This window comes from Centrocercus urophasianus, unplaced genomic scaffold (genome assembly GCF_019232065.1).
Source record: "Centrocercus urophasianus isolate 14NV4802_14NV808 unplaced genomic scaffold, USGS_Curo_1.0 seq_12, whole genome shotgun sequence".
NCBI classification, from domain to species: Eukaryota; Metazoa; Chordata; class Aves; order Galliformes; family Phasianidae; genus Centrocercus; species Centrocercus urophasianus.
The window spans coordinates 67,345,010-67,367,018 of record NW_024884364.1 but is presented as its reverse complement, the minus strand read 5'-3'; the positions used below and the strand labels follow the sequence as shown (position 1 = coordinate 67,367,018).

Sequence of the window (22,009 nt, the reverse complement as noted above, 5' to 3'; positions counted from 1 at the left end):
AAATGTGTGTGGAATGCAACTTTGCTAACACAGGGTAGGTTTTTTGTAACAACGCATGGAGCCAGTGGTAGATGTTACAATATGCACTGCAAATGAGTGGGCTGTCTGCTTCCTGGACAGCTGCACAGTCACCTCTCAGTTGATCCTGATAACGTGGCTCTGGTAATAATTGGAAGAAAGCAGGTATATGCCTTGGAGTCTGAATTCATTCAGAAACAGGAAGGAAGTCCAACTTGTGTGAATGTAAATACAATCATCTCTATCCTCCTTTCCTTGCTTTGTTAATTTACACCAGAAAGACTGAAATTTGGAATCAAACAACAGACTGATTAGCTTCTTTTTCAGTTTTAGATACCTTTCATTAGGGCTGCATTCAGCCTTCTGCTTGCACATGTAAGCAGTGATAGAGTGTAAAGAGTTGCTTGAAATCCTAACATATTTGAATAACTTTGTATAATGGCTGGGTAAAGAAACAAGATAGGATTGGAGTTTGAAGGAGTGAGGGTATTAAAGGAGCCCAAGCGAAGACTGTGGGTAAAATTTGCCTTTCCAGGTAGCAGTGTTTTTGAAACAACTCATGACAGTTGTAATTTACTTACACTTTTGCTAGGAGTTTGTATTCTAGGCACAATCCTTTCTATCTTAGATTCTGTTAGAAACTGTTACTTGCTTTGTGTAATTTATTAAGAGGTTAAGAGGAATTTCTCTATTTAAACATATTCTTTATGCTCATCTTGAGCTTGCAGTTCTTGAGAGAATAATTTTCAGACACTTTCCACACTCCTGTGTGAAGAAAATTCATGCTTGGTTTTCTGTGTAACACACCTGAAGTCCAAAACCATTTCCTTGCTTTAACATACCACCGACCATCAATTCCTAAGTGGAAATAATCAAGTATGCTTAGAGCTGATTCTCTTTTCAGTTTGTTTCGTTAAGATGCTATCTTAACTGTTTTCTGTGGTGTCTCTCCCCTTCCTGCCTTAATCTGTAGTGGTAAGAACTTTTGAAGTTCCAAGCCTCAAGCTTGCTTAATTGCAGAGATCTCCACATACACAGTAAGAAAGCTTCCATGATTCCATCTTTCAGGATTTAAAATCAGGATTTTAAAGACAATTTTTTGAAATATAGCCTAAGCAGTTTGGCAATTCCCTATAATACTAGACTCATTCTTTCCAAACCTTAAAGAAATCTACTAATCTTAAATTACGGTGCTTGTGTAGATATTCTCTAATTCCTCTATTCTGACTCTGTGTTGTCCCTAATCAGCATTTCAACCTGAGACTGGAGAATAGTAATTTTCTCTGATTCTTCCCCAGTCTTACCCAACTGATCTGTCACTTTTGCCAGGTCTCAGGCTTTACTGTCTGTTCAATTAACAGTTACACAACTAACATCTCCGTTCTAATAAGAGCCAAACAGAGAAACTCTAATGAAGCTTTTTTTTGTGTCCAGATTTAACTTCAGAACGTGGAATGTCTCCAGATGTCCTTCTGTTGCTTTGGTCTTTTCCTTTTGCATCTTCCAACTGTGAACAGTGACTAAGAGACTCACTTGTCCTGTTTCTGAATAGTACTCAACAGTTGGAAGGACTTCCTTAAATGATAAACATCTTGTCCATCGATCATGTTTCTAAGGTCTTTGTCAGTGTGCAATACAGATACAGACACCTGTCAGTGTCATCAGAATGTATCTTCTAAATTATGCAAACTTCTGTGTCTGTTTCAATATTTATGCAATGTCTAATCAGATCACTGTGATCTTTTTTATTTTACATAAAGAATTCAGAATAAACTTGCATAAAGCCAGCTAAACCATGTCCAACACTTGACAAGGCTTGCTAATTTCTCCCCTCCATCTCTTCGGTGTAGTCAGGGGTCTTCTAAGTGTTTTGTATAGTATTTTGCAGTAAATGAAAACTGTTATTGTTTGACTGTCTTTTTGGAACTCTTTGGAAGCATACCTTTTCTGCTAAAGAGTTCTGCAAGCAAAGAATAAAAGCACCTCAGAGGAAGTTATTATTTTATGTAATCTTTGTGTGAGTTGTTGCTGCAGTGTGAGATTGGAAAGTGATAAAAAAAAAAAAACAAACAACTTGTGAATCAGCTTCATTGTCTCTTGTATGTTACGTAAATCTTTTACAGATGTTTTAATCATTCAGGTAGAATGGCTTATTCTCTGCTAATGGCTATGCTCTTTTCGTTACTTGCTTTTCTGCCATCTTTCAAAAGCTAGCTGATGAGCCGCAAGATTGGATAATTGAATAGCAAAACTTGTTATTTTCCCTTTTCACAAGAAAGTGTAGAAATGTCTCCTCTGCCAGCTACAAGGGAACTTCCTGTATGCTGTCATTTAGTGCACTTTTGGAGTGGTTTTTAGGCAGCTACCACTGCTAAATTGTTGAGGCAGACCAGATGTTGAATATCTGATTCTTTATAGCTGCTCATGCTGTGGTGTGCTTTATGTTACCTAGTTGTCATCAGTCTAATAAAAGGCAGTCATAATCCAAAGTAGCTAAACAAGAGCTTTGAAATAAAAGTTACTGGCCCTAACTTCCAAATTGTGTCAAAGCCTTTGTATCAAACTACATTCAGAAGTACTGGTTTTCACCAGACATTTTGTTTTCCAATGAAAAACAGAATATAAGTGTTTTCCTTTTTTGACTTGATATGAAGAGTCTGCAGTCTGTAAGTAAAGAATATCTGTTAAGGTATGGGTGTGCAGTGTGACTAAGCTTCTTAAAAGGGAATCAATTGGTGACAGCAAAGGGAAAGTATCAAATGATTGTAGTACCTTGAAATGAGAAGCATTTCTTGGCTTGAGAAAAGCTGAGACAACTACAATGAGGGGTATGAAGAGTACAGTTGCTCTAAGTACAGTTTGTACGTCTGTTTCTCAGATCTGCTCCCAGTCTTCTGCCTTCTTCATGTGTTGAATGATTTAAAATGACAAGCGAGCACTCCCTTCCTCCTCAGAACACAACTAAGTTTGCTTAGGGTCTTATTGAAAAGATGAATTGCATAGTCTGAATACGATCTATTCACTTCAGCCCAACGAAGTTGTGAGACACTGTAGTTTGAACAGCAATGTGTTTTCTCCTCGTGACAGTTGGAATATCATTACCTTTTAGGGAATAAATTCTACTTTTGTAGAATATTCTATTGGTGTGTTTCTAAGAGGTTTATTGGAAACAAATGTCATGTCTGTGTTTTTATTTTACAGTTGTATTTTGCTGCTTAGTGTAAATGTTCTTTTAAAGTAACTTGCTTCCAAGGCATAAGGCAAATAAATTTCCATACATCAGTAAGTTATCACCGTGCTGTGACTTTTGTTAATAAGTTCTAATGCTTCCATTAGACTTCAGTGTCACCTGGAAAATGTGATATTCCAGAGTTTTCACTGTATTTGCTGTACAAGCTGTTTTAGAAAACAGAGGAAGAATTACACATACAACAGTTCTGTCCCTTTCTACCTTCCTCTTCATCTGTTTCTCCTTATGAAAATATAAAAAGCGTGGTTGAAATACATAGAAATCCTATTGGTTTGGGGTTCCAGTGATGTTAATTCTTACTTCAGCCAGTCTCATAACGGCAGCTGTATTCTGTTGCCCATTATTAGGCAGCACCTGCCACATGTTTGCTCAGTGAAGGAGGGAAGCACTGGAAAACATTGCAGCTGCATTGTGGAAGCAGAAGTAGCAGAATGTAAATAGCAAAGTGATGAGCTCAGTTGGGATTGCCAGAGAAAACCACGGCAAGGAGGGGACTTGAGTATCCATAGCAGACTCGTGGGATGGCAAGAGGTGGTTTTGTTGTCCTTGCATGCATAACTGTCTGGAGGATGAATTGTGATAGGTGGGAAGGAGGATGGCAGCAGTGAAAGGGGCTGTCAGCGGTTTGGGGAATAGATTTCTACAAAGTCTGAATGGAGGGATTTCAAAGTTAAGTCTCAAGTGACTGTTTCTGCCGTTTGCTGAGGCTCTTCATATTTCTTAATACTGGAATCTTGTTTTACTGTGACACTTTGCTTCAGTCATTTTAAATAGGCTAACGAACAGTGTCAGATGGTAAAGACTTTCAATTGCTGCTAACCTGGGCTGAATTTGAACTACTGACCTAAAGGTGAAAGGTCTCTTATCCCATTACCAATCCCCTAAGCCCACCAGAATCCATTCTGCACACAGTTTATACCAGCTGTTCATGGCCATTTTTAGAACCGAAAGAAAAGGTGATTTTGCTGCCGAACAACACTTCTTCACACAAGAGGGTCAGCCGACAACAGTTAACCAGATTTTTGCCACATTCTTGCCTCCTAATGCAACTTCCATTATGTAGCTACTGGTTGTCTGCTTTTCAGGCTTTCCAAAAGAACTACAGAAAAGCATTGCTAATTGTTGTTGACAGAAGAGACCGACATTGTTTGTCTAAGTCATTGAATCTGAAAGATGCCATTAACAGTGCTGCCAGGGCATGGAGTGATATCTTAGAGACAACCCTACGAGGTAGCTATCATAGAATACTATTAAAAAAGTAGAGAGAAAGGAAGCTCCATTTTTTTACAAGTAGAGGAGAGAAAGAGCTCTTTTCAAATGATACATTAGTTTCTTTCCTTTGGTGAATTTAGTGTAAAGAAAATGCAAGAATGGCTGCATTGTGACAAGACCCATCTTGAACTAAGTACTTGGAGAGCCCTTTAATGCTACAGCTAAGTATAGTGAAAGCAGACATAGCATCTCTCATAAGGAAAGTGTAAGACTGTTTTGTTGGGAGCAAGTTTCTTTGTTTTCTTAGATAGAGCTTGAAGTGGAAAGGAGTTGTGTAGAAATAGTGAATTTCGAGAGTTCTTCAGAAAGTAATGTTGGAACTGCAAGCTAAATAATCTGTTGATGATATCAAGTGTGTGTTGTTGAGAACCCAGAAAAGCCAGTCGGTATTCGTAGGCTATATAAATTCTTACCTGCATCTGTCCAGTGCAGTGAAGAAGCAAACACTTGTAAAATGAAAATTGCCAAAAGTGAATCTGTGATTACTGGAAGATAATTTTGTGTGAAGAAATACATTTTTTTTTTCCCCCCACAGCTTATACTGTTATAAAAGAAAAACATCAAAAGAACAAAAACTAACAAACCAAAACACTTACTTAGTACCAAATAGCTGTGCGGTTTTTTTTATTGCTGCGACTCAGAAAACAATAGAAGAAGTCTTCCTGAGCATTTCAGTTGATGATTTTGTAGTTCTGGTTGTGCTTGTTTCTTTGATCAAATAGTAATCAATCAGAAATGTAAACAGCAATGCATATTATATTCTGTTTATACAAAATGGCAACGTGTGACTTCTGCTGTTATGCATTTGTTTGCTTTCCATTCAGTGTTTCCATCGAACTAAACCTTGTCGGTTCTTCAGCAGCCTTTCTGAAAATCTGTTTTTCTTAGCATGTGCCTGAAATTCCCACATGCGTGTGCTGTTGTGAACTACTGTGGAGGAGCTATTTTGCAGAAAGATGATGTGACCCCAGAGTGCTCTTGTTCATAGCAGTCAGAAAGCTGGCATGCCTGAATAGCAGAACATGTGTGCACCTCTGTGGCTGTTCACTTTTCCAAAATAGAAAAGAGGCTTGTTGAAATAACAGGGGCTGAGGAGCATCTGTAAGTTACTGGGTTTGGGTTAATTGATACTGGATTTGGAGCAGAAGAAAAGCCCCTGGGTTTTCCAGGTGAATCACGTTTCCTGGAAAATGGTGAATGTTAGCTTTTAGATTATTTATTTGAATGTAAAGGAGCATATGATACCATCCAGAGGCTTTCAGTAGTGAGATAGGGATGGCATGAGCAGTAGATTTAAGCCTAATGAAACTTGGATTTTCTTGGCCTCTGTGGTCTGTTTGAATGCTCCAACTGATGTGCGAGTAAACTGATTCCTTGTGCATGCAGGAGCAAGAGTGCAGCCTGTGAGAATACCCCTAAGGGTTTGTTATTAGACCTGAGTACCTTACTGGTTGTGAGAAAAAAATTGTATTCTGAAAGTATTCCCCTGAATGTAAGTGGAATAGCCACTGCTAATTTGCCTCTTACCTTGAACTGTTTGTAAGCATTACATGATTGTTTTTGTAGCTGTGGATGAACCCCAGCATGGTAAAGTTTTAAGACTGTTTGCAGTCACAGAATAGGGCAAGAATTAGCAGCATTTCCATACTGTTCTGGGAACTGTTGCTAGTTGCACTGCCATGTTGACAGGTTCCCCTGGCTTTTTTGCACCTATTTCAATATCTATAAACAGGGATTTCGTTATTATTTTCTGACAGACTTTGTCACCAGTGCTGCCAGTACCTCATGGTGTATGAACTGGACAATGAGGGAAACAAAACCACTTGTGCTTACAGGGAAGGGATTGCTGTGAGGTGTCTGAAGAAGAGCATGTCCCATGTGAAGAGAAATACTCCCTTTACCCCCCTATGGATGTTGCTTGCCATAAGTTATGGCTGTATGGATTTAGAAGCAGGAACAAAAAATGACATTCTTCAGAGAACTGTATCTATGTGGATCACAGGAAAGGTGGGAATAGGAGATTTTTTGAGCTGTAGACCTTGCTTACGGGTGCTTAGATAGCAACTTCTTGCTATACATGTTTGTGACTGCAGTTGGCATATGTAAAAGAATTGCTAGTGAAGGCGATACTTGTGCAGATAACTGCATTGAGAGTTATCACTGATCAATTTTTCTCCTTGTTGTGTTGCTAATAGGGAAAACTGCTTTGATGTAGCTATGATCTGTAGATTGCTTATTGCAGACATGTCTGGTTTTGCCCTTTGTGATAAGGACAGAGATAATGTGTGAATTTACCCACTATCACACAGCCATAACACCATCGGTTCTTACCTTAATGACTAAGGTTGCACAGGCAAGACCTTGGCTCAGCAGACTATGAAATCTGAGCATGACCCACAGCTAAAAGAGTCTGTTGAGTGTGATTCAGCTCTGGTTAGGAGCATACTTACATGCATCTCTTTAAAAAAATAATTCTTGATTTAGCATCCATAAAATGGCAGTGAATGTTGTTGGAGAAGAGACATAAAATTAATAGGAGAAAATAAAGTAGGCAAGCTGAACAAGAATGGCGCCTAAAGTAGGAGACTGAAAAATCAGAAATTAGGCTTTAAATGTTTTCCTCTCTAATAGTGATTGAAAAGTGGATACAATGGTTACCTTGGCTAAATAACTGCAGTGATCATTCTAGAACTTTCCTAATCAGGGAACGATGAGGTCTTTGTTTTATGTTTTGGGAAAAGAGTGATCTAATTTCTTTACTTCTTCTACCCCCATCCTTCCTTGCCTTTTATAACACTAAGAGCTTTAATTTCAGATCCTGCAAGTATCTCTGTGTGGGAGGATTCTTGGACCTCCAGAACCTTGCAGGGGGCTTGTTGAACCAGGATTTGGCATTACTGCTTTTTTAATGTCCTTTTGTGCTATAAACCAGAGTATTCTGTACAATGCTAAAAATACTGACTCTATCCTTCCCTCCCTACCCATGCTGAAAGAAAACTGCAAATGCTAAAAAATGTGCAATTTGAGCTGAGCACCTCAGTAAAAGATTAAAGTTACAAAGAAGTCAACTAGTGTTTCAAGGTTAAAATTATTTTCTACTTCATCTAGGTGATCTGTTGGCCTTAATGTATATTGAAAAGCATTTTAAATATGTCTTGTACCACCAAATTTGTGATATGGTTGATTCTGTCTACATTATGCCTAAACAGCATTAGTCCTAAGAACGGCCCTGTAAGAAAGGAGAACAACTTCTCTCCACCCTCAAAAAGACCTCAAAAATTTTTGCTTGTCATATTTTCTGAATGCTGTTTTCTGTGCGGACACAAAGGGAGTATTTTGAAGAAACAGAGGAAAATATTGACCAAGTCAAAGATCCTTATTGAAGAAGAGATTAAATAAATGTTTGTGAGTCATAAGAACCAAACAACACAAATATTTTTCTTTCCAGAAACATTCCGTCCTATTTTGATCATCAGCAATAAAGCTGAAAACAACAATGAAGCTATTGAATCTGGAATGCCAATTGTAATCCAAGAAAAATGACAGTATAGCTGAATAATGCAGATAAATGTCTTTGTAGAAAAGAAGCATTGTATTTTAATTATTTTTGACATTAGAATTCCAGAGGTTTTGTGAACTCTGAGGTAATTTTTTAGAACTTAATTTCCAAGGTAAGAGAGTAAGTTCTGTTCTTCAAATTATGCATGTATGGTGAGTAACTTTGTATTAAAACTCAGTTTTAATAGAAATTGAATTGCTTCAATTTAGCACTGCAGGGTAGACGTAGAGATGTTTCACAGATTCACCAAATGTTGTTATTAAGTTTCTCATGCTGGAGAGTATCGTGTTAGGTGGAATCAAGTTTGAATCCCAAACGCTCACCCTCAAACTGTATAATCAGATTCCTATTTCAATGTTACTTTTATCCTCCAAAGAATAAGTCGCTGTTTCAGTGATGATTTGTCATTAAAATTATGTCAAAACGTCTTAAAATGTTGAAATTCTAAACAAACTCACAGCACACACAGGGCTAATTATGGATGCCATCTGTTTATCTTTACAAGGCCTTTTTCGTAAAGACCAAAGCATCTACTTGTTCCGATTAGTCACAAATTAGTATAATGACTAAATATTTTCCTTATACTAGTGTACTTGAAGGAAGAAAGACATGTGGTTTGTTCACTGACCTTTTTCTGTGTCTCAGAGTGTATGCAGTATTGCATCACATGATAGAGAAACTATTGTGAAGTGCATTTTCACACAATCACAGAATGGCCAGGGTTGGAAGGGACCTCAAGGATCATGAATCTCCAACCCCCTGCCACATGCAGGGCCACCAACCTCCCCATTTCATACTAGACCAGGCTGCCCAGGGCCCCATCCAACCTGGCCTTGAACACCTCCAGGGATGAACGGGGCATCCACAACCTCTCTGTGCAGCCTGTTCCAGCACTTCACCACTCTCTCTGTAAAGAACTTCCCCCTGACATCCAATCTAAATCTTCCCTCCCTCAACTTAAAACCATTTCTCCTTGTCCTGCTGTTATCTACCCTTTCAAATAGTTGATTCCCCTCCTGTTTGTAGGCTCCCTTTATATACTGAAGGGCTGCAATGAGGTCACCCTGCAGCCTTCTTTTCTCCAGGCTGAACAAGCCCAGCTCCCTCAGCCTGTCTTCATAGGGGAGGTGCTACAGCCCCCTGATCATCTTCTTGCCTCTCCTCTGGGGTTTCCAGACCTGAACACAGTATTCCAGATGGGGCCTTTCTGAAGTCTCTTGGAATACTATTTCACAACAAATATAGCAGGTCATAATTTTTACGTGGAAAGTCTTGAAGTGTGAAGAACATGCTTATAGCATGAGTTACAGTATCTATCTGGTGTGCCCTGAACTCTGTTGCTGCTTTGATTTAAATTTTTTTAACTGTACATAGAATCACAGACTCACTAAGTTTGGAAAAGACCTCCAAGATCATCCAGTCCATCCGCCCACCTACCACCCATATTCTCCACTAAGCCACGTCCCTCTGTACAGCATCCAAACATTTCTTGAACACCACAAATATGGTGTTTAAAGATTTTTTTCATGATAATGTATTCATTCCTATCCATTCACATTTAAAAGAAGGTGTGTGCATGCATGTGCGCACATGCGTTGTTCAGCGTGAGCGACGGGGTATTCCCATGGCAGCATCATCCGAAGCCGTTAGCAGCAATTTGCTGAGAGAACAGAGTGACTCTGTTGGTCCAGCCCAGCTATTGTGCATGCTAAGCGCTAAACAGATAAGTCTGGAGGGGGAAAAAAATTGAAGGATCCATCTGCTCATTTCTGCTACACTGCGCTGATGTAAGATTACGCTAATCTGGTTGCTTGTCAGGACAGGTTAGTGAAAGCAGGCGAATGGGTGAGATTTAGGGTAGGCGAGTTCTATGCCAAATTGTAAGCAGCTCCTGGACGTGCCGTGTTAAGTGTAGCAGAATGGGTTGATTATCAGCTTCTTTGAGATTCTCAGCTAAAATATATATTTGGGTCTAATGTGCTGGTCTTTTCAAAACAAAATTGAACAGGAAAAGCTTTGGAAAAAAAAAAAAAACAAAAAACAACCAACTACCTTATCATCATGTGGCTCTTTGAGTTTGTGAAATAAATGAAAAAGCCTTCATAAGTGTGTTTCTCCTAGATCTGTAATCTAGTAATTATTTTATTTTTTGGCGTTTCTCTGCAAAGTAGGTTGCAGGGAGCTAGTCAAATACTTGTTTTTTGGGAGATGGAAAGACCAAGATGGGAATGTGTTCCTTGCCTGGTCCAATTTCTTGTTTATGCGTTTGCTTATGGAGAGGGATTTCTTTGGTTGTTTTTGTTACCTACTGACTGACAGTTCTTGACCTTGCAGGTTGAACATCCCGTCACAGAATGCATTACCGGCCTGGACTTGGTCCAAGAAATGATCCGTGTTGCTAAGGGTTACCCTCTCAGGCACAAACAAGCTGATATTCCCATCAACGGCTGGGCGGTTGAATGTCGAGTTTATGCTGAGGTAAATGAGTGGTAATGGGGAGGAGGGTAGGAGGTAGAATTGCAGAGTGGTAATAACCAGGTGGGGATAGAGACCAAGGTGAAGTCAAGGATTGTCATATGAAAGGTGTGATTCAGAGTATGCAGCACAAATGGTTAATGAGCGTTTCTAGAGTTTTTATTTCTTACTTCAAAATGTGGTGTGTATTTTTACTTTTTTTTTTTTTTTTTCTTTCAAAAAATCAAAAAATGGTAAATGATAGCTAAGGTTTGTTTTGGAGAACATTTGCTGTATATTCTGTTCACAATTAATAATGCAGAATTTGTATTGTTTGGTACAGTCAAGTAGTATTTCCAAATATATAGTTAAAACTAAAATGACCATTGAAATAATTCAGTAGTTTAAGGAGTGTTTGTTGTTGTTCCAAAACATTTTAATGGGTTATTGAAGAAGCAAGTTATATCTGCTGAAATCACAGTTCTTCATAGGAAAATCTGTCTCTCTCATCTTAAAAAAGCTTTCTAAAATATAAAATACGTTATGAAGCATTTTAGGACAATTCATGGTATTCAAATCAAGATAAGCTCACTGAAAAATGGCACTCAGCTTCTTTCATTTTGTTTTAAGAACTTCTTAGAGAACTTTATATAATATAACTGAATATAATTCAACCTCCTGAGATATTCTTTTCTCCTTATGTAACTATTTCTGATTTATGGCCCTGGGCTTTTAAAATTTTTTTTCTTTGTGACATACCCATAATCTTCAACTTGCTCTACTGCTTAAAAATTATGTGAACTATTTTGATAAAGGATCAGTATTTGTCATGTCATTGGCCTGGAGGCTCTTCTGAGTATGAATTCACCCTGGAGTAACTGATGCTTGGGCTTTCTTTTTTGTTCAGCATATTTATAATTATGAAGGAATTGAAATAATGGATCTTAATACTTTGTCATGAGATTGGTTGTTCTTACAACCCATACACTTACTTGCTATCTTAATAAATTCATATTATTGTTGCATTATGCAGGTGGTTTCCAAAGTGTGAAGGTCAGTTTGATTTCTAATGATAGTTGAATTCCTGACAGCTCTTTTTATCTTTGGAATTTTTTCCTTAAACTTCTTTTCTCAATGCTACTCCTTTTCTGCATACTTCCCCATCCCTCTTCCAAAGCACAACGCAGTAAATGAAGATGTGGTTTTTGAAAGTTTTGGTGGTACTATAGCTATATGCAGAGCACTTTTTTTCCTGCTATTTTGACTGCAGTGCAAGAGAATTTATATGCTTGCACTTCTTTATTTTGTGTCACATGGGTAGTTTGAAGAAGGGTAGTTCAAGTAATTCCGGGGAGGAAAACAAAGGTATTCCAACAGTGGTTTCTGTTAGACTTCAAGCTATTTAATATTATTTTCTCCACATCTGTAAAAGCTTAATGCATTCTCATGTTGAATTTTATTTCAGGACCCCTACAAATCTTTTGGCCTTCCATCCATTGGTAAATTGTCTCAGTATCAGGAGCCATTGCATGTGCCAAGTGTAAGTAACTTGGTTCTGATTTTCATAGGTACTGAGTGTTAAGGATCTCATTTTTATAGACAAGGGATATAAGTACTCGGGAGCTTTTTAAATTAGGATCTGTTTTTAGCATTTGGGGTTGGGGGGAGGAGGTGGAGGGGAGAGGATCATGGCAATACTTACTTGTGCTACTTGAAAATGACTTCGAAAGTGTATGGTTCCAAGCTGGCTTTCAGATGTACTCAGATTGGGAATCACAGGAAATCAATGTATGAAATTGTATTGAAATATTTAATTATGTTCTGCAACTTTGAGCTTCAGTTTTTCAAACGCAGCTTAAGTGAAAGTAGCGAGACAGTTCAACGTTGAGTCAAATGTGAAGTCAGCTCTCTGACTACCAGAACTGAAGACATCAGTGAGAAACTGTCAGTGCTTTCTGCTTAGCATTACGGACTTTGAAAAGCAAATTTGCTTCAGTTTATTATATACAGATTATTACATTTTTCAGGACGCTATCTAAATATATGGAATAGCTGTGTAATAAACTGTGTTTTCTGATACTTGAAAAGAACAAGGGTACTGCTTTTCTGTAAAATCAAAGGACACTAAGTCATAAGTGCATATATAGATGACACTATCAGTGGAATTGCAAGGCTGTACCATCTGTGAATACGATTATTCAGTCTGATTGCTTGCACAGAAAATAGTGGAAGATTACAGGAGAAATCTTAAATGTGGAGATGTTATTGGATATATGATTTATTTCGCTTCTTAAATTGTTTTTGCCCATGTACTTTCTGAGGGGACCTGACCCTTTCTGGTCTTTAAGGCTTCATGCTGTGTTCAAAGCCTGGAAGCAGAAAAAAAATTGTAAAGATCTAACAAGCATTATGTGATCTTAAAGACGAGATGAAGGGAAAAGGTATCATTGGATGTATCTAAACTTCTTTTTTAAATGAAACAGAGTGTATTTAATAAGAATTTATAATGAATACTCCAGCAGTTGTTGGAAGTTTTCACCATGTTGTAATAGCTAACAGGATGTCAAACATTTTGCCCTTGCAAGTTTTTGCAATTTGCAATTTTCCAAACGTGAGACCTGTTGAAAGTACAAGTGATAATGGACAAACTGTACCCCCTACGGTCTTTGTCCCACCAAATCTTTCTTCAATTAATGCTGCAGCAGGAGTTTTATGTAATAACATTTGCGCTTGTGAGCCATCCATACAAAGAAAAAACAATTAAAATGCCTTAAATGTTCTGCTTACTGCTGTTATTTGCTTGTGCGAATGTTGCATGTCAGCTAAATGGACCACGGAATAGATAAAGTGATTGGGTGCAGGAGAGTGCACACTAAGCTTTGTCTATCATTATTGCTGGGAGCAATCAAATTGATGCCAGCAGGACAGTAGACGCGTTGACAGCTGTAATTATGTATCTCCATGGTGATCACTTTTGGCCTGTCATGGAGGCCCACAAGTCCCCTCCCTTGCAAGCATTTAATCAGATTGGGCTGTCACTTGTCAGGTAGACAGGGTGGGCTGGGAGTTGTGCTTAGGGGGAGAGGTGAATTGAAAATGAAGGGTGGGAGATGCCTGATCGCTTCACGTGGTCCGTCATGGTACTGAAGGAAGAAATTTTAATTACACTGGAGGCTTCAGAGCAGTGGTTTGAGGAGCTTATGTGGAGCGTCTGGGCTGTTCTTTCTGTTCACTACTTCTATGTTATTAAAAATAGAACAGCTATTTTTATTTAGACACTCATCGTTTGGTATCTTAATACATGTTTCCTGCCACTGTTGAAATAATTTCTCTCCTGCGAATGTCATGCTGTGAAGAACAAAATTAATACTACCAAAAAACGTTCTTTACAAGCCCATTGTGCCACGGTGTTTATTTTATACATTTTAGATTTTAGAGTTGTCAAAAGTTGGATTTAGAAATCAGCTCAGACTCGCAACGTGTTACGAGAAGTTCAGTTGAAGAGTAGTATGTTGCCAAATGCATTTTTAGTTCATTTCTTCTGTTTCTAAAGTTAGCTGTGATGGGCTGTGTGCCATATTTATCAGTTTCTCAAGTTGGAGGAGCTGCCATGCATGGATAGGTGAGGTTTTTTCTTATTTGTAGATAATACTGTACTGATTCTTTTTGCCTCGTATATCCTGTGATTTTCATACAACAAGGTACGAGGGAACATCAGTTTTTCATCATTGATAATGAATTATAAGAAAGGTAACCACAAAACCTCATATCGTTATAATTGTGAGCATACATATTTAATGCTCTTTCCCAACGTGGAAAAAGTGCTGCTGTACCAGAAGAGCTTGAGCATTGCTCTTTGCCAATAGGAACAGCAATCTGTTCTTTTATCACTCTCAACAGAAAGACAAAAACTGTTAGACTAATATGGTTAAGAACAGGAAAATACTAGAAATCTTTACCTGTAGGTGAGTGGAATTTGATGCACTAATAGTTCATTGCAGGACTGACATGTAGATTGGGCTTTCTCCCCACTTAAAGGTTTTTTTTTTCTTTCAGTTTTTTTCTTTCAGTTTTCTTTCAGTTTTCTTTCAGTTGTGATAGCATAACACCACATAATGATAGGACAACAGCAATAGAAGTGTTTGGGGTTGTAATACCAATGAGCTGTGGAGTACAATAAGATTTTGAAGTCTAGCTTTTCTTTGGTATTTTAAATGCTGAATAAAAGAAAGGAAGTACGCTAAGCAGAAGTAAATGCTGAAGGTCTAAAAAGTATTGCTGTTATCTATCTACTTAGGGACTTTATAGTAAATATCTGTTGAATTATAGTTTCTTTTTCATCCAATATTCATTGAATTCTGTCATACTGTGTAGTTTATAAAATCATCTACATTTACTGGGTTCTGAAAATTTAACCACTGCAGGGAGAATTGAAGATGGTAAATGTATTTCTTTTTTGCTGTCACTGTTTTTATCACCCTAAGTTTATTTTATGAAAATTGAGCTCCTACAGAAGAGTCTCCAGATTTCTTGAAATTCTACATTATTTTTTGAAGAAATTTAAATTCCCTCTGTCATTTTTCCTTTTTCAGAATAATGTACTTAATAAAAACTGTAAATTGTTTAGAGGTACAGATGTTGTATATGAACGGAAACAGAGGATGTGGAGCCAGTAGTCAGTACGGAATCACAGAATGGCCCAGGTTGGAAGGGACCTCAAGGATGATGAATCTCCAACCCCCTGCCACATGCAGGGCCACCAACCTCCCCATTTAATACTAGACCAGGCTTCCCAGGGCCCCATCCAACCTGGCCTTGAACACCTCCAGGGATGAACGGGGCATCCACAACCTCTCTGTGCAGCCTGTTCCAGCACCTCACCACTCTCTGTAAGGAATTTCACCATCAGAAGCTTTGTGTATGCAAAAAAAGTTACAATTTATACTAGAACACAGATTGAGTAGATGAATGACTTCTTTTTGCTTGAATGCGTGCATTGCCTTTTAAATACAGGCAAGCATCCTGAGAGAATGTGGATGGTGCAGCAGCTACGAAGAGAGTTGAGAATTAAGCTGCTTATTTTTTCTGTAATAATGATGTGTCTGAGCTGCTTCTCATCAGTAGGTAATGTTGAATACCTGATATGGGTAGTGGGAGACCTAGTTAAATGTAAATAAAACACATCCAGGTAAGATGCAACACGAATGTTATGGAATTGCTGCTGCCTTTACATATAAGTAAATATACTACAGAAATGTAAATATACGTGAATATTTAAATCTGAACGTAAAAACATACAAATTCATAAATACGCTTTATTAATGAAACCTCATAAAATCCAATCAGTGTATTTTTACTGAAGACAAGTACACCTGCTACGGTATCTTTGTCATTTGGATAATAAAGTCATCATCATGCCCTCATGTGGATTTTGTAGACAAGAGGTTCTACATGTGGTCCCTTGATAATCGCCTAAATTAAAATATTAAAGGCCTAACAGCCGTTGCGTTGACCTTTTTCTGCCTTGCTGCAGACAGCTGAGCTGCTGCTTATTGCGAAGGTTCCTTCCCACAGGTGAAGTTTAAGTGAGATTCCAGGACCCTCTTCCCCATCCCCTTTACAATGCAGTAGATCAGAGTCCTGCTGTTTCAACAGCTTTGATTAGAGTCCTCCATCCTTGTGATCCCCAGAATGCATTTATTGCTCTTGAGTTACTTTGATTAGTATTTTAAAAATATTTCAGATTCCGGTGCTCAAAAGCAGCAATTTAATAAATATTTCTTCCCTAGAAATTGCTCATTTAAACAGTTTTATATGGCTAACCTCATTGCTACGGTGATGAAATCAAACTGAGAGATGAAAACAAGAATCACCATTATACTGACTAACTTATTGGCTGGTTAACAGCAATCGGCCTCTTCAAAAGGGATTTTTGAACTCGTGTTATTTTTTTCCGTGTATATTGCAGAATCAGAGATTTAATTGGGGCTGTGTCCTTACAAAGCAAAGCCATGGAAAAAGCTGTGTAAACATTAACGCCTCGGGGGAACAGCAGCAACAGAAAACACAATGGTTTGCAGTCAAGAGGGCGAGGCAGAAAAGGAAAGTGTTACAGACATGAAAACCACAGGATTGGTATTCCTATAGAGCTGATAAGCAGAGCTCCAAAGTTCCTGCTGAATGCTCCTGAGTTGTATTCCCACTGGAACCTTCAAAAGGGCTATGGTGAAACGTGTGGAATGTGATTACGTACAGATGCAGAAAGGGTGTGATTTTAAGGGGCATCCTTCATGCCAGGTGTCAGTCAGAAGAATAATTATGATATCTTATTACAGTGATTAAATCAGAATTGGACACGTTGTGAGTTGAAGTTTGGAGTGTGTAACACAGCCTAAATCTTTAAACCAAATTTAATGTGTTTAATGTGCATTCTAAGGAGAACAAAAGAGAATTTTGAATTTTAGCTTTGAAGATTGCATTTGTATTTCTTTTAAAGGAGAGAATAACTTACAGGCATTTTTCCTGGTGGAGAAAAAGGCTCCCTTCCCCTTCTTCAGCTTCTCTGAAAACAAATTATTATCCTAGTTCTTCAAGGGAAAAATGTTCATGATGAGCTTCGTGAACGTTGGAAGAGAGCAATAAGTTTTTCCGTCAGCCTCCTCTTCCCCAGACTGAAGAGTTAGGGTAGTGTGGTTAGGTTGTGGTTGGACTTGATGATCTTGAAGGTCTTTTCCAACCTTAGCAATTCTATGATTCTTTGGTTATCTGAATGCTATGTTTTAAGCCTGTCAAATATATTTAATTGCATATTGAAGTGGGTTGTTTTTGTTTTTTTTTGCAATGTAAATTATTTTTCGCTTTTTGTTTTCTGAAGGTACGTGTTGACAGTGGCATAGAACAAGGAAGTGATATCAGCATTTACTATGATCCTATGATCTCAAAAGTGAGTTGATTGTTTTTTAATATCCTTAAGGTATGCTGATTTTACACACAGATGAATGAAGAAGAATATCCTATAGGACTGGTAAATCAGTATTTTAAAGATGCTGGGCATAAAGTGCCTTGAGGAAATATGAAAGAAATGAAGGAAATTGTGTAACAGGAATATTCAAGTTACTTGTAAACAAAATCTAGTTTATATATTGATGCAATAATTGTTTGTCTAGCAGTTTCTGGTTATCAAAAGGATTTCAAGCAGAAACCATTATATTCTTTTAACGTATCCTAACTAGAAGTGTTATTTCAGTAGTTCTGGCATCTGAAAAGAAGCAGTGAAATAAATGGTTGGAAGTGTCTCTCAGTATATTAGCTCATATTCATCAGCAATTGTTGGTAAAGATAAACGATATAGTCGGAGTTCAGTTGTCGAATAAGTCTTAAAAGATGTTTGGGGTGTTCACTCAACTCAATCCCTGCTTTAATTTCCAGTGCACCTGAAAAAGAGAGAATCCATTCACACACCAAGATTTGTTTGAACTGAAGGTGATTGCCCTTCTTTCATCAAATGGGTTGAGATTTTAGTTTTCTTTTGATGTTTTTTAAAGCCTCTGGAACATAGACCCAGTAATGTGCTAGAGATGTTTCTGAGGTTGCAGAAATTTTACAAACCGTTCATTTTAAATGCTTTGCAAATTCTGGAGACAAACATGCTATTTTTAGTTAACTTCAATGCCTTTTGTTTTTTAGCTGATTACCTATGGCTCTAATAGAGCTGAAGCATTGAGAAGAATGGAGGAGGCTTTGGACAATTACGTAATTCGAGGTAACTACAGAAATTTGGGTTCCTAGCGTGGTCTGTTTCAACAAAACAGCTTGAAAATTTAGTAATTAGCAAATTGAGTAAAATTCCCACTTCGTAAGTGCGAATGAAAACAGGAAAAGCTTGTGTTAATTAAGCTGAGAAGATAGATCAGCGGTAAAGGCTTCATTTTTTCTCCATTGTTTTTGCTTTATGAGATAAACTTTTAGAGGTAAGTATTTGAATTATTTCCTCAAAGAGATTTCACAAGATTTCACAAGATGGTGGCAGGTAATTTTTCTGTGGGGAAAAAATGGCCACTGTGCTGTAGGAAATTAAGAGTAGTTGCTTCTTTATAGCAGTTTAATACACAGACTACAGTAAAAATATTATCACAGTTGAGTATTTGACTGTTTTTTTTTTTTGTGTGTGTGTGTTTTCAATATAGTTGTTTATGTTTGGGTAAATAGAAATGTAGCCCAATAATAAAATATGTTTCAGCTTTTGCTCGCTGACTGTCTAGAAGCAGTAGATGCTCTTTCAGCTCTCCCAAGCAGCAGGAGTGAATCAACCATGACCACTTTAAGTTGTTTGAAGTTTTAAAAAGGGAAGTTACGGTTTGTGTGGGAGGAATCTTTACATCTTCCTCATTGTCTTATGGAAAAAAAAAAAAAAAAGGAAAAAAGGAAAAATCAAAATAGAGAAAAAAAAGGATTTTTTATTCTTTCTTATGCTGGGGATACGTAGAAAAGGGAACTGTAATGTAGTAAAAATCTTCACTTTTCCACTGTGGTGTCTGAAGGAGGGTTTTTTTTTTCATTACTAGTCAGTACACTTAGAAGAACCAGGATAGGAGGGAGGACAATTATTAGGGTTTGCTGGTTTTGTTGCTTTTTCTTTTTGATTGTTCCATGATAGGTGAATGACTTGTAACACCCTTAAATCCATCCCTAAACAGCTGGAAGAGGAGCAGGAGAGCCTAGCTTGTGTAGTCGATCAGCGTGCTCGTGTTTCTTAACAACTTGGTATGGCTTTAATGTTCTCTGATGAACACTACAGATGTCACATCAGACTCAAGATTTATCTGTTCAGGGGAAAGTGAGCATCTCTATACCACAGTGTAGCTAGATAGGTGGTAGGACTAGACTCTAAAATAGATTTATACTGTTGGAACTGGAGCCTTTATACTACTGCAGTACAGTGTGCTGATGTAAACCCCTGCTGTATATCAGCTTAGTAAATGTATATGAGAGAATGCAGCAAGAGTGAAGTAGGACAGTGTTTTTTTTTTCTTCTTAATTGAAACAGGTTCTTGATTCAAGCTCCGCTGTATAAGTAGCAAATGACACTAGATGAATTATATTTAATGACAGTATTGGAATTGTGTGTAGGCTGTGGTCTTTTATTGTGCACTATAATATGCAGTGGAACCTAATGGTTTGTTCTCGGTTATTTTACATAGATGATAAAATGGATAGATTAGTTAGTTCAACAGATAGATAAATATCTAGAAAGGGTATGTTGCCTTGCATCTGAAATTATTAATTTGCCTTCTTGATATTTTATTTTAGCATCTTACTAACATGCATATATGCATTTAAATGCTCATAACTGATCTCTCACTAGTATTTATTCCAGTGAAAAATTTCCTCATGTATTAAAATCACTGAAAGAGAAAATAAATTAACTACAGGCAGGAATGTGTTTTTATTATTGTGTTACAGAGGATAAATTTTAATTTGCCATAGGTTTCAAAAGTTCATGAACAAGGACACATTTATGATTATGATGAGCAATGATTTCCATTTGAAAACCAACAAGATTTTTGTGTAGTTTTACACAGCAGACAATTTCTTGTCAGGGTTTATTTATAAGCAGCACACACAGATATTACAGTATCTCATCTCTAGTGTGATTAATACTTCTGTACTTGTCAGTGTAGTTCAGAACATTGCAGATTGGACAGATTAGACAAATACAGAATTTCAGTTGTTCAGAGTTGTCTCTGTTAAGTTCCAGTAAGCTTCACAAGTGATGAAGAAGAGACAATACTCTCTTTAAATTGACAAAGAAATCCTGTAAAAAGAATTTAAAGCATTTTTAAATGACTTTTTTTTTGCTTTAAATTGTTATGTAACATAATATTAAACTGTATTGGGAGCATGTCTCACATGAAGTCCTTATGAGTAGCTGCTATTAGTAATTAAGTATACAGATATTTTTAACATGGTTTAGATTGGTTTTATATTTGAGTATTGAGCCCATATACAATTATTTGAAGATCCACGTATTTTGGTGTGCTTCGTATTCCATATTTCTCATCTCTTGTGAAGCAGCTTTTGTTTGCTTTGTATTTTAGAGACCGTTTCGTTTTAAGTAGCAAGTCATTTAAGAGTTGCAAAAGATTTTAGCTAAGATTACCAGCTAAAGACAGTGCAAGGTAATACACACTGAGAATTTGGATTCCCAAGAACTGTAGCATTTCTGTAAACAAAAATTTTTGCTTGCTTACCTATGGTTGCAGTGGGATGGGGTGACTGGGTAGCGGTCGAGGATCATCTAATGGATAGCTTGGGGATCGCTAATGGAAGATGGAGTCTTTCCCATCACTTCTGTGTCACTAGTTCAAGGCAGGCAAAAGTTGGTGAGGATTTTTAGTCACTAGTATTTTGATGGTTGCTTGCTGACCCATGTCAAATCAGTGGTCTTTATTGAGTTCCTAGAAGACAAATGTTCCTCTTGGAACAAATGCCAAAATATAATGTCATTCATGGTGGTCTCAGTAGAGAATCCAGGGACTGAAGTGCTGCAGTGACTCTCCTGGATGTGATTCATTCAGACTACTTGGAGACATGCTGATAGCAAAGTCCTTGCACTTCACAGTGCTCCTTGTGTACTGTATGAACACACATTCAACTTCCACTGCTGTGACTTTAGGATATCCAAGAATTATCCCATTGCTTTTGGCTCCATTCTACTTGCAGGGAACAAATCTGTTCATCAGCAGATGTTACCAATGTACTTAACTCAAGGTATATTCGATGTCGTCACAGGGAAGTAATCAACATGCTCCTTTATAATATCTATATTGTTATTTATGGGATCAGATGAAAGTAAAATAACATTTGAAGAGTGCGTTGGATTAAATGATCTCCTGAGGTCCATTAACATCTAAATGATTCTGATATGAAGTTATTCTTCCACTGAGATCTGATCTAAATTTGAAATCTCAACTAAGATTTCTGAAAGTAGAACGTATTGGCTCACTAGAGATCTGATTGGGCAGATAGCTTAAATCACTGTATGCAATCTTTATTTTTTTTTTTAATGTATTCCCTGGTGATTCAAGTATAAAGCAGTAACATCAATTTAACAGTCTTTGTGAAAAGTTAGACTTTCTCTGTTGAGGTCTTGTTTTGCCAAGGGGAGAGAGGAATGCAGTCAACTATTTGAGAAAAAGAAGAGGAAAAAGAGTGAGAAGCAGATGCAGTAAGGAGTAGCAGAAATAAGGAAGGCACAAACCATGGGTTTCTTCCAGCATAGACTAAAAGAGCAAGTGCTTAAAACTAGAAAGTGATAAATAACTGTGGTGAATATTTGAGGGAAATTGCAATATGGAATTGAAGTCTGTGTTGTGAACTGAGACCTGAAAGGACAGTGACAACAGAAACAGTGTGGGTTTTTTCCAGCTGTGGGCATACTAACTGAGAGGAAAAAA

General features: G+C 37.5%; 1 protein-coding gene across 1 annotated transcript in view; it reads left to right on the top strand.

Annotated features, from left to right (window-relative positions):
* The window catches only part of PCCA (propionyl-CoA carboxylase subunit alpha), a 191,709-nt gene that overhangs the window by 33,454 nt on the left and 136,246 nt on the right, over positions 1 to 22,009 (top strand). Inside the window, exons 7-10 of the mRNA XM_042811087.1 lie at positions 10,434 to 10,577; positions 12,019 to 12,093; positions 17,428 to 17,496; positions 18,240 to 18,315. Coding sequence (XP_042667021.1) covers positions 10,434 to 10,577; positions 12,019 to 12,093; positions 17,428 to 17,496; positions 18,240 to 18,315 — 364 coding nt within the window. The remainder of the gene's footprint in view (positions 1 to 10,433; positions 10,578 to 12,018; positions 12,094 to 17,427; positions 17,497 to 18,239; positions 18,316 to 22,009) is intronic.